The sequence below is a fragment of the Dermacentor silvarum genome, chromosome 5 (genome assembly GCF_013339745.2).
Source record: "Dermacentor silvarum isolate Dsil-2018 chromosome 5, BIME_Dsil_1.4, whole genome shotgun sequence".
NCBI classification, from domain to species: domain Eukaryota; kingdom Metazoa; phylum Arthropoda; class Arachnida; order Ixodida; family Ixodidae; genus Dermacentor; species Dermacentor silvarum.
In genome coordinates this window covers 66,990,223-67,001,502 of record NC_051158.1, presented here as the reverse complement: position 1 = coordinate 67,001,502, position 11,280 = coordinate 66,990,223, and the positions used below count along the sequence as shown (strand labels likewise).

General features: G+C 46.2%; 2 protein-coding genes across 2 annotated transcripts; both read right to left on the bottom strand.

Annotated features, from left to right (window-relative positions):
• Positions 1 to 7,028: 7,028 nt before the first annotated feature.
• Positions 7,029 to 8,550, bottom strand: LOC119453449 (uncharacterized). Its single transcript, XM_049668159.1, has 5 exons — positions 8,463 to 8,550; positions 8,238 to 8,337; positions 7,922 to 8,103; positions 7,407 to 7,734; positions 7,029 to 7,338 (listed from the first exon to the last, which is right to left on the bottom strand). The coding sequence occupies exons 2-5, from the start codon at positions 8,318 to 8,320 to the stop codon at positions 7,185 to 7,187; spliced, it is 747 nt and encodes a 248-aa protein (XP_049524116.1). The 5' UTR covers positions 8,321 to 8,337; positions 8,463 to 8,550; the 3' UTR covers positions 7,029 to 7,184.
• Positions 8,551 to 10,561: 2,011 nt separating this feature from the next.
• LOC119453448 (60S ribosomal protein L23) lies at positions 10,562 to 11,045 on the bottom strand. Its single transcript, XM_037715480.2, has one exon. It carries the CDS (start codon positions 11,019 to 11,021, stop codon positions 10,599 to 10,601), a length of 423 nt encoding a protein of 140 aa, XP_037571408.1. The 5' UTR covers positions 11,022 to 11,045; the 3' UTR covers positions 10,562 to 10,598.
• Positions 11,046 to 11,280: the final 235 nt, after the last annotated feature.

The window sequence follows — 11,280 nt, the reverse complement described above, 5'->3', positions numbered from 1 at the left end:
AATGCACCGCGAAACGAGGCTGAGCGCACGGGAGACTAGGCGAGTGAGCGCTAAGCCTTCTTGACAACTAGGGCTAGTTGTCAACATTCACGGCACTCTTTATATGACGGCCGTGCTTTTCTTTTGATGCGGAGTAAACACAGACGAGCGGTAAAATGGCAGGAGTATCTTCAGGCGTGAGTCTTCGGCGGCGTGAGTGCGTGAGTACAGTGACGAATGCGGTTGAAAGGCGTACTGACCGGCGTTCGACGCTGGCGTTGACCAAAAGGCGTTCTTGCGCTGCCGTGGCTGAATGGCTTGGCAGAGGTTCGGGGTCGACTGCACCAGATGTGAGGCTTGGGCTGGACACAGGAAGACTCACATAGTAGGGAACGGTTTAATGCTGGCTTAATGTTACACACACATCACGCCGACTGAACACTACAGCGGCAATGGCTTCACTGACTCGTCCATGGCGGCCAAACGAACAAAGGATGAGGCTGCCGGAAACGGAGCAGGCAAGGTAGGTGACGATGTCGGTGCGGCTACTTGCTGCACAGGACACGTGGCGCCATCTGTAGCCGCCCAGACCAACTAGGCCAAGCACACATCACTCACCACATACAGGGTAACAGTAAAGATAAAAGGTTTTTAACAGGCACGGGATTTATACAAGACACCAGGGTAATTTATTCGGTTTCTTTGGTTAATAGTACAAATGTTAATTTCGTTACGTTCCCAAGCCACATGCTAGCATAGACAAGACAAGCTAATGACGTAAATAATATGTTTTATGTTACTCGCTAAATTACTGTAGAGATGTCAAAATTTGCAATATCGAGTACGAGAAACGACAAATTGCCGTAGCACATATGGAGGGCCATTTAAGCGTGTGTGACAGGAACACCTTATCCAGATTTTATAGATTAGCTATCAGAAAATATATGACTTCGGAATTGAGCATTTCAGAGTTGACGCCAACATTGCTGTAAATAAATTTCGTACATAAACCTAACAGTGGCGCAGATCTCTCACCAAGGTACTTGGGTGAATTAATGACGCGGCGAAAAAATTGGTTTGGGCAATCGCGCGCAATTGTGACATTACACCTGCTTCAGCAGAGCACATCGAGCACAACGCAGGTGGGAATTTCTCTGCTGAGCAAGTTTGTATCTACATTTCCTGGCCAAATGATGTGTACACATTGAAAAAGGAGGCTGAAGAGAAATTTTCGTTAATTTCACAGGACCTCACTCTGTGAACTTTGCAACTTATTAACTTTTATTTATTTATTTATTTCCCTGTGTATGTATTAAGCGCTGCCAGCCTTAGGGTGTGGATCTTGACCAAACAGGACAATGCAGAGCAAGAAAACAAAAACTAGTCAAATTGAATTGAATATTAATTGTATATGCAACTCCTACAGATGTCAGTCCAACATAATGTTCCAGCCTTGTTTTCGTACGAAAGTTTTGTCTAGCCATCATATGTTAAATCAGTAGAAAGCTTTCTGCGAAAGGTTCAGGCACGTTAAATAGCCCCGCTGCATTTTAGCATGCGCGTTTCTACTTGGGAATCTATGTCCTTTATTTATTTCTGGTAATTCAACATTTGGATTTTTGTATTGAATGCCGATACGGCGCCAGTTTACAGTTTTTGGCTGCAAGAGGCACTGGCTTTCGTGCCCATAATTCCTGACCTTGCTTGTCGATATGCAATTGTGCGAACTGCTCATATGCAACTTACTGAGCATTTAATAGGTTATTGTAGTGGTGGTGGTTGTAATATTTTGTAAAAGGCATATTAGCAGCTCATTACAATCAGTTGTAAAGACGACTTTAGTGTAAAACCTATAATCCCTTTTTTTTCATGTTCATCAAATGCGCGGATACCATTGCATACACAGTCAATGAAAAAAGGACATTCACCACGGAGGTAAGCCGATTTGTGCGTTCCGCTAGTCAGGAACCTCAAAAATAAGAGAAACAATATTTCAATATAACTGACATCTTTATATCTCCTTTTATTTAGTACTGTCGGAGAGGAGATTGCTTTTTAGAACCTGCTTACTATATGTATTGAAGGATATCTGAGTATGGATGGGGACCAAGAACTATGCAAAAATGGTTCTGTTAAAAATTAAAGCGGTCTAAACCTTTTAGCCAAAATGATATTGGTTTATTTCGCGAATATCTCGAATAATGTTTTACCAGTATTTCTCGCTTTTATTTTCAAGCTGAAATTGGATCCAACCTTGTTGTAACACTAGAAATGCATAGCTGAGTGACATGACTTGGATTAAAAGGCAGCTTTGTGCATCTCACAAGCAGTTGCTTCTTTTCAAGTATAATACCTGAATTGTTCAACAAAGCGGGGTATTAAATTGGTTGCATCGTGTACTAAATGATCAAAACCGAAAAACACAACCATATCGAGATGCATGTAAAAATCAGTCGGTCAGTTTAAATTTTTTATTGCGTCCTACATAAAACGTCCTTCAGCGTCAATGGCTGTTTACTTTCGTGTCATAAACCATATACAAAAAAGCACGCCTATAATCACAGTATCATCCTCCAATGTATTGAGCGAAATGCTACTGCACAATGTTGAAAGTAAGCCAACTAAAATTATGGTAATACCGTGGCATCATCTGCTAGATAGCACTATAATGTGTCCGCTGCACTTGAAAGTGAATTAGCAGTATTCACACCGCCGGTACCGTACTAATCAGGCATGAGAACGCAAAAAGACCCCAAACTGGATACGCGACTGACATCGTTCCTTGGTTTGATGACCACTTACCTGTTATTCTGTTTTAAAAGCAAGTCATCTAACAAAATGTACGCAAATATTTTATGTATCCTGCAATATGTGGTGCCTTACTTGTGATACCTGCGGCGTGGTCTCGTGCTGCCCGAGTGTACGGTTATTAGCAGGAAGCACTTGCTGCCACAGATAGAGCAGGCTTCACGCGTGCCAACGAAATTTCAGAACAACATTGTCCAGCCCCGCAGTGCAAAGTTTAGTTTTGTGCTTGTAACATCAGCACAAGGGGAACGATCAACAGAGTGGTCGGGAGACTAGCTTCAAGTTGCATAATATATCTTGCTGAATTAAAAAAATGCCCGCAGACTTGTGCGATCTTGCCGAGTAACAACCCAATTTCAGGCATGCCGCTTCATTCGAACAGTAGTAATAAAAACTTCAGTTGCCTTTAATTGTGTTACATATTTTAAGACGAGACCCGTATATGTCTGGTTGCTTTGAAAGTGCTTGTCAAAATTTTAGCCGCTCATGAAAATCATATATAAGCTCCGGAGCGCTTGAATGCCTAATTTTTGAAGCAGGCGGTAATTATCCAAACCACATTGAATTTTACCTGCACATAACCTATAACATGTCCCTTACTTTTGGCAAGTATCAACTTTGTAGGAGCTGGCTCATACTTTTGCCATAAATAAACAAGACGCCTTGTTTAGTTCACCAGGACACAAAGCAAACTGTGTTTAGCGCAGTAAAATAGCAAACATGAAGAGTTCAATAGTTATAAAAGCGAAACATTATTTTTCTACAATCTCGCTGTTCGGGTTCTCGCAGAGTATATTCGCATTCAGTAAAAAAAAAAACTTCAAGCGCCTCCGGCTGGGGATTGGAACCTCGGCCCCCAATGCAACAGCTCGATGCTCCAACCATTAGGCAGCAACCGCGGTTTTTATTGCCATCATTACCTTTTTAGCAACAATGCACGCACACGTACAAAGCAGGTCACAATCGTACGTACACTTCTATCGTGCCAAAATGAAGTAGCTATTTGCGATGGCCACCATGTGTTGAATATTATGATTCCCCATACTACGACATATAGGAGGTATTCACGTGACGTCTACCGCAAGGGGCGCTAGCTCCCGGCGCGCCAGTCGCCATACCCGTGGTCGCGAGCGCGGACGCCAAAGAACGACTAGCAACAGTGTGCTTGGCTGTGCGTGTTGTTTTTTCTTTTTTGCCAGTGGACGCGGCGCATTGAGGTGTTGAGAAGATTTGCTTCTATCGCGTTTCGCTCAGTATGCGGTTAAGCGCGTACGCGCGTGGACTGAAAGAGCCTGAAAAGTCCCGCTATGAAGAAAAGGTGCGCCTGTGCGGCGGCGTTGACCCTCTTGATTTGAACGAATCAGAAGATGAAGTGCGAAGTTAACCTTTTGCCACGTGTGGATTTCACAGACATAATGGATTACCTCGTCCATGCAACGAGCTTCATAACTCGAGAGCAGCTGAAATCATACAAGGCTTTGGAAGCTCACAATTATCTTACCAGCGGTTGGGTGCAGGAACCGCGCCTCAAAGCCCGCGCCGACAGCCGACTGGTCATCGTTGGCAGGGTAAGCTCATTAGTTTTCATGCAACACCGTAAAGTGTTGTGTATTGAAGCGATGGTGTGATGTTGAGCACTGATGTGCTTCGAAATCGTCGCGTTACCAGAACGATTTCATTACTCAGCGTAGCGTCATCGGCAGCAACGCAAATGTGCCCACTGTTCGATCAAAAAACGTGCAATCTCTTCGCATTTCTTCAGTGATTTAAGCGCTGTGTACCGCAGCGATCGCGCATTGTCGAGAACTGATGTAGTTTTTTTTTTCAATTTTCTCGTTACACCGGCGACTTTTGACTAAGCATCGGCAGCGGCGTAAATGTGTCGATTGTTAGATCGCAAAACGAGCAATCTCTAATCATAAAGTCGAACTGCCGAGCCACTAATATTTATGCATTATGCCAACATGTTCGTTTTAGCATTACTGATGCACGCGTGTGTACTGTGGCGTTGCTAGTGCTCATTGGCAAACAGCCTAGTTCTGGCTGCTGAGGCACAACTGCGATGTTTGCGCGCAAACATCTTTTTTTCTGAACGAGCTCCGAAGTAACAATCCTTAAGGAAAAGATTTCATAACTGTTGTTTTCTCACCAGCTTTTTCTCACTTTTATGCAGATTCTACACTCCCAGTCACTGAGTGAGAAACCACTGCACCCCTGGCTCCTTGTGAAAGAAGATGGGCAGGTGCAAGCTGCGCACTGCACATGCAAGACAGGCTTAGGGGAAGCCTGTTCCCACATTGGCGCTGTCCTGTTTTACATACAGGCTGTTGTGCAGAGACGGGATGGACAAGCATGTACCGATAAAGAAAATGCATGGCTGCCGCCACCTGTACGGTCTCTTGAAGCAAAACCTGTATCAGGTGTGAGTTTTTCATCCTCAAAAATGAAGAAGAGAGTAATGGATGGTGAAACACCATGTCGTGGGAAAATGCGCTGGGTGAACGTTCAACCTACCATAGATGAAGAGTGGTCAGAGTTTTTATCAGCGTGCCACCAAAGTGGGAACAGACCAGCACTGTTATCCCTGGAGCCAAAATATGCTCATCACTTCATCCCTGCTGCGACAAAATTTCCAAGTGCCATCCTCACCAACATGCAGCAGGATGATCAACCCACCACATGGAGTTCTGTAATGGCGCGATGCTCTCAGCTGGCTGAAAGTATCACAGTTGAGCCACAGGTGAAGTATGACTATCCATAGTACTTCTATTTGCATTGCATGCTTGGTTAATAAAGAGTAATAGAAAAAAAGCAAATGAAGAGTGTGCCTAACCTGCAATAATTTGTTGTATATTACAGCTTGCAGAGCTCATCGAGAAAAGCACAAGGGAGCAGGCAAAATGCACAAAATGGTTTGCATTCAGGGCAGGCCGCATCACTGCATCTATTGCGAAGGCAGTATGCCGAACGTCGTTGAGTGATCCTGCAATGTCACTTCCCAGAAAAATTTGTTATCCTGAAAGTACGCAGTTTTGGTCACCACAGACTGCTTGGGCAAAGGAACATGAAGGAAAGGCGAGAGATGCCTACAAGGCTATGTGAAAGGACGTACATATGAATTTTGTCTGCAAGGATTCTGGACTGCAAATTTTCACTGAGCTGCCATTTCTAGCTGCCTCTCCTGATGACATTATAACTTGCACCTGCTGCAAAAAAGGTGTATTGGAAATAAAATGTCCATTTAATGGCAGAGAGGACTGTGCAAGAGTGCTTGCCACACGAGAGAGTTCCTGTATAACCATTGTGGATGGGGCTGTGAAGCTCAAGAAGCGCCATCCCTATTATTACCAAATACAAATGCAGATGTTTGTGTGTAATGTGAACTACTGCGACTTTTACTGTGGACTTTGAAGGATTTTGTTGCAATCAGAGTGTACAAAGATGCACAGTTTTGTGCCAAGATTGTGAAGCGCTGTGAAGAACATTTCAAGTTAATCCTTCTGCCAGAACTTTACTTCCATTACTGGACTGACAGGTGCAGTGGCAATCTGCTAGAAACTGCCGAAGACTGTGAGACCTCGCTAGAGGAGGTGTATTGCTTGTGCCAAGGGCCAGAGTCAGGCACAATGGTGATGTGCGAGAGTGCTGCTTGCAAGTATGTGTGGTTCCACTTCAAATGTGTGAACTTAAAAAAAGCACCTAGAGGAAGTTGGTTCTGCTGCGAGTGTAAAGAAAAACACAAATAAGTTTAGCATGTTTCATGTACAAAAATGTTCTTTATTTTTCCTCACAGGAGCTGTTTTATACAATAAACATTTGCAAAAGCTGAATCATCTGCTTTGTCTATCTCTGGGGTCAACCGAATGGAACAGTGGAGTTATTCAAATTGCATAGTGCCGAACAAACAAAGACTATCTTGTCAAGCACAGTGGGTCCGTTCTCTTCTGATGCAAGCATCTCCATAGGAAGTGTGTACTTGAATATTCGGTATTTATTGCGGAGCAGTCCAATCACTCTTTCAACATGAATTCTGACATTTGGAAGCTTTCGTGTCTTTTCTACTTCACAGGCTGAAAGTTGGGGCTTGCCATTGGTGAAAGCAGGAATTGCAAGTTTTGCACAATGAAGTCCAACACTGTCGGCAATAGTGAAGCCCCTATCTGCCAAAACATAGTCCCCAGGCTGGAGATTATTCAGCACGCCACACTTCTCTGCAATGACCTTGTCACTTGAGCGTCCACCCCACCCACGAGAAATAAATGTAATAACACCCTGTGGAGCAATGCCGATTAGATACTTGACTGTATTGTGATGTTTATAGTTCGACCATGTGTGCGATCTAGGCAGGAAAGACGAAGGTCGCTCTATAAATAACTCAAAACAGTCAAGTATTATAGTTAGTCGTGTTCCGAAGCATGCCGAAATGCCATAGGCATTGTTCGCTGCAACTCTTCAGATTCTGGCCACTTCACAGCACGGGAGAGGCGGACAAAGGCCACATCAATCCACGTGTTGACAACAGTAGACGCAGTTGACTGGGATACGTTGAACCTGCAGGTGACAACAGATATTGTAAACAAAATGCAATACTTATCAAGCCAATGTAAAAAGGCGAGTACCTGTATGCCAAGTCCTGCAATGGCACATTCAAGCGAAGGCGGATGAGGAATATGAGCATCTCCTGGAAGAGGGTTAGACTGTTTCGGTTTGTGCGTGCCATTCCTTCTTTCAGCACTTCAAGAAGGGCCATCAAAAGACTAAAATTTGACAGTCCTGTGTAAAACTGCAACATGTCTTCGTTTTCTCTCAGACAATCTTCAGTGAGCATTTGCTTGTTCAGTTTGTTTCGCACTTCCCCGACCTCTGAGAGCAGGTGCCGATTCTCGTTCTCAAGATGCTCAATTTGCTCCATAGTCAATTCAGTAACATGTGAAAAGTCAGCCTTCCCTGAAAAGATGCAGCAAACAGTGCGCAACTTGCCTATCAATGCACAGTCAAAAAGACAGCAGTTCAGCATGATAGTTCAAGAAATGTTTGCACTTTTCATTCAAAGCCATATGAGCACTAGTACAGTAAAATAAAATATGCATAAAATGAAAAACAGTAGCAATTTTAACTGCATGCAAACACGTACCTCCATGAGTGCATTCTTGATCAGGAGTCTCCTGGATATCAGGATCATCATCAAAAAGCGGTTGATCGTCTTCGGAGGTCACTGATGAATCCGGCACTGCACTGCTTCCTTCGTGTGCATTCTCATGCAGTTGCTTTAGGGGACTTCCCGATCGCTCTGCTCGGCGCCTTTTCCTCGTGTACCTGGAAGGGAACCCTGCATTCAGCCACTTGACAAATACAATATCGTCAAACCCCTTTAAAGTGGAGATGTTAAAAGCTTGTCAGAAGTCACCAGTAGCATTTTAAGGGCGGACAACGACCGCGGGCGGTCGTACCGAGATGATGAGGCGTTGCCGCTCATTTCTCTCCCGTGCCCAAGATGAAGGGAGGGCGCCCAGTCCGGATTGGACTCAACCATTAGGTATGCTGGACGACCTGCGTGAAGTACGAGTAGTTTAGTCGCTGCGAGCTATCGCCCAACCGGCCGGCAGTTGTTTACGATCGCGTACCGCGGTCGCCAAGAAACGTGGTACTGCGATCTGCGAACTTTTTGGGCTTACCTGAAATGAAATGCTTCCCGCAGACTCTGTAATGGTTCGCACAGCGGTCCACATCCTTGCGGTTAATACGGGAAAACCATTCCGCCCTCCTTCGCTGGTAAAAAGTGGTCCTAATAGTCAGAATCAACACGCAGACACGCTTTTTGGTCGATCCCCCGTCGTGGACAAATGAAGTGTTGACACTTCATTTGTCCGTGCGCACTGACGCGTGATCACTTTTGGAATGTGAAAAAAAACTAACCTCCCCCACATTTTCGTCCTTTGCACTTTTTTTTCCGCGAGTGGGCACTGCACCCATAGACCGCGCAGTTCGCCATAGTGCAAGGAAAAAGTTCAGTTGAAAGAAAAAACACATCCAAAAGCACCAAACAGCGGTCACCGAACATCAAACCGTATATTCCGGATCACTGAACGACCGCGGTTATGGCGGCCGGATAGAGGCACTCGCTGGCGCCGCATGGCGGGCCATGCTCAGTGAATACCTCCTATACCCACTACGAAGCATGCCCACGACGGGGGATCGACCAAAAAGCGCGTCTGCGTGTTGATTCTGACTATTAGGACCACTTTTTACCAGCGAACAAATGTTCCCTGGTGAAAAGCAAGACGTGCCGGCATGTATCACAACATTACTGATAATTGTAACCGGTTCTATTTGTTGCCTGTGTTGTTGCCGTCATCGCAGAACCTTGCAAGCAGATTGAATGCGCAATGCGAATGATGTCGTACGTTCTGGAAGGTATACAAATACCAGCAATTACGTTGCAACCTTAGCGGACTCATGTACAAAAGTCGATGCACTTGACCCATACAAAAGTCGATGCGCTTGACCTTATGATCACACTTCGAGGATCGACGAGTGTAATCGCCGTTGTCATTCTTCTGCGTGTTTGTCTTGCTGGGCCTACCATAAGTTCCTACCATAAATATTTAGTTTCGTTACTAGCGTTGTCCCACTGTGGTGGCTCACCGCCGCTACTCGACATTTGGTGGAGATGTTTGCCTGTTCATGTGCTGGATACCCGCGTCAAGCCCACAACATGAAGTCATCACCCACAATAATAGATCTAGCCGCAGGCTTCAAAACCTGCTCCCGGAGCACGAATTTATTCGAGCATACCAGAAAGGTCACGTACAAAAAAAATCACAGCATATCCACGGGGTGAATGATGATGAGTGGGCGAAGCTCCGGAGGGAATCATCGGATCTCCCGCTTAAGGGGACGCTAGCACAAACGCGTTAGAAACGTGCAGTACTCTCTAGTAAGGGGCAGCGGCCACAGCGTCTCACGCAGCCATTTACACATGCCGGAACGTGCACCGCGTTTGCCGACGCCATCACATGACTGCTGAGAGAGTATACCCCCCGTATTCATAAACGCTCCTCGACTTGAACTTGACTTGCCGCCGCCTTGGGCAGCGCGTTCGCGTGCCGTAACGCGCTAGCACAAACGCGTTAGCACAAACGCGGCACGTGTAGCTTCTTACACGTGCCGTAACGCGCTAGCACAAACGCGTTATGCCCAGACCATACGTACGCTTGCGGACGCGCGTAAGCTCGCGTCCACGCGCTTTGCGGTTGCCGCGCCTAGCGAGGAATGGCGGTTTGCATCCACAAATACGCGCGACAGCGCGCGCTCACTGGCCTCACTTGTTTACACCTTGGCAGACGCCACTTCGTATTCCGTTGTTGGCAGTGCTTCAAAATGCTTCAATATCTATACACGTAATTGTTATGTTTTTGGAGCTGTTAGATCAGCACAAAAAGTGAAGAAGAAGCACTTTCTTGCATGATATAATTCTGCTTAACTGAGAGTTGAATGTACCGCGCCGTCACTGCGTAGCCAGGCGCGCCGACGCGAGGCAGCCCAGGCGCGCGATAACTGAGAGGAGCTGATCACCGAGATCGCGCCGCGTTTCGACGCGTACGAGCCGTGCCGCACCATCTGCGCATGCGTGGGCGCGCGGACGCGAGCTTGCGCGCGTTTGAAAGCGTACGTGTGGTCTGGGCTTTAGAAACGCGCTAGAAACGCGGCCTTTCGTTAATGTTGGGTATTTATTGCCATCGTGGTGTGTGTGTCTATGTGCGCTTCGTGGCGTAGTGTTTTTTTTTTTTATTTAGGCTGGTCAACACAAATTAAGCAATGCTGCTTGCATTGGATGCAATCCTGGGCCATAAGTCTGCACACTCCTTTGCCACTGGTCCAGTGATAGCAGAGCCCTTCATCTCTCCCTTGTTGTTAACAATGACGCCAGCATTGTCTTCAAAGTAGATGAACACACCATCCTTCCTCCGGTATGGTTTCCGTTGCCGAATGACGACAGCCGGCATGACTTTCTTCCTCAGCTCGGGCTTGCCCTTCTTGACTGTGGCCACAATCATGTCACCAGCGCCTGCAGCTGGGAGTCTGTTCAGCCGACCCTTGATGCCATTGACGGCTATCACGTAGAGGTTCTTGGCTCCTGTGTTGTCGGCGCAGTTAATGACTGCACCAACAGGAAGACCGAGCGAAATGCGGAATTTCGCTCCCGCTGCTCCACCACGTCCTCGCTTAGACATTTCGGCCTGCTGGAAAAAAAAAAGCGCTTCGTGGCGTAGTGGTTAGCGCCGCGCGTTCGGAAGCGAGGGGTCCCTGGTTCGATTCCGCGCTATGTACACGACTTTCGGAATTTTTTTTTCATAAAACGCCGGAAGCGTTCTCCGGAAACCGGAAGCTGGCTTCCGGAGAACGCTCCATCCATGCTTAAACGTAGAAGACGCCGCGAGTACCTGGTTCGACAATCGGTAGCGTACTTTAGCAACGTGGTACCTGTTTGGG

What these genes read in the sequence shown, in the direction of transcription:
- LOC119453449 (XM_049668159.1), bottom strand. Translation starts at nt 8,320, where the DNA reads ATGGTTGAGTCCAATCCGGACTGGGCGCCCTCCCTTCATCTTGGGCAC. An exon ending in TCAAGAATGCACTCATGGAG is followed by an intron (nt 7,735 to 7,921) that starts GTACGTGTTTGC and finishes GCATCTTTTCAG; the next exon opens with GGAAGGCTGACTTTTCACAT. An exon ending in TTGCAGGACTTGGCATACAG is followed by an intron (nt 7,339 to 7,406) that starts GTACTCGCCTTT and finishes TGTCACCTGCAG; the next exon opens with GTTCAACGTATCCCAGTCAA.
- LOC119453448 (XM_037715480.2), bottom strand. Translation starts at nt 11,021, where the DNA reads ATGTCTAAGCGAGGACGTGGTGGAGCAGCGGGAGCGAAATTCCGCATT.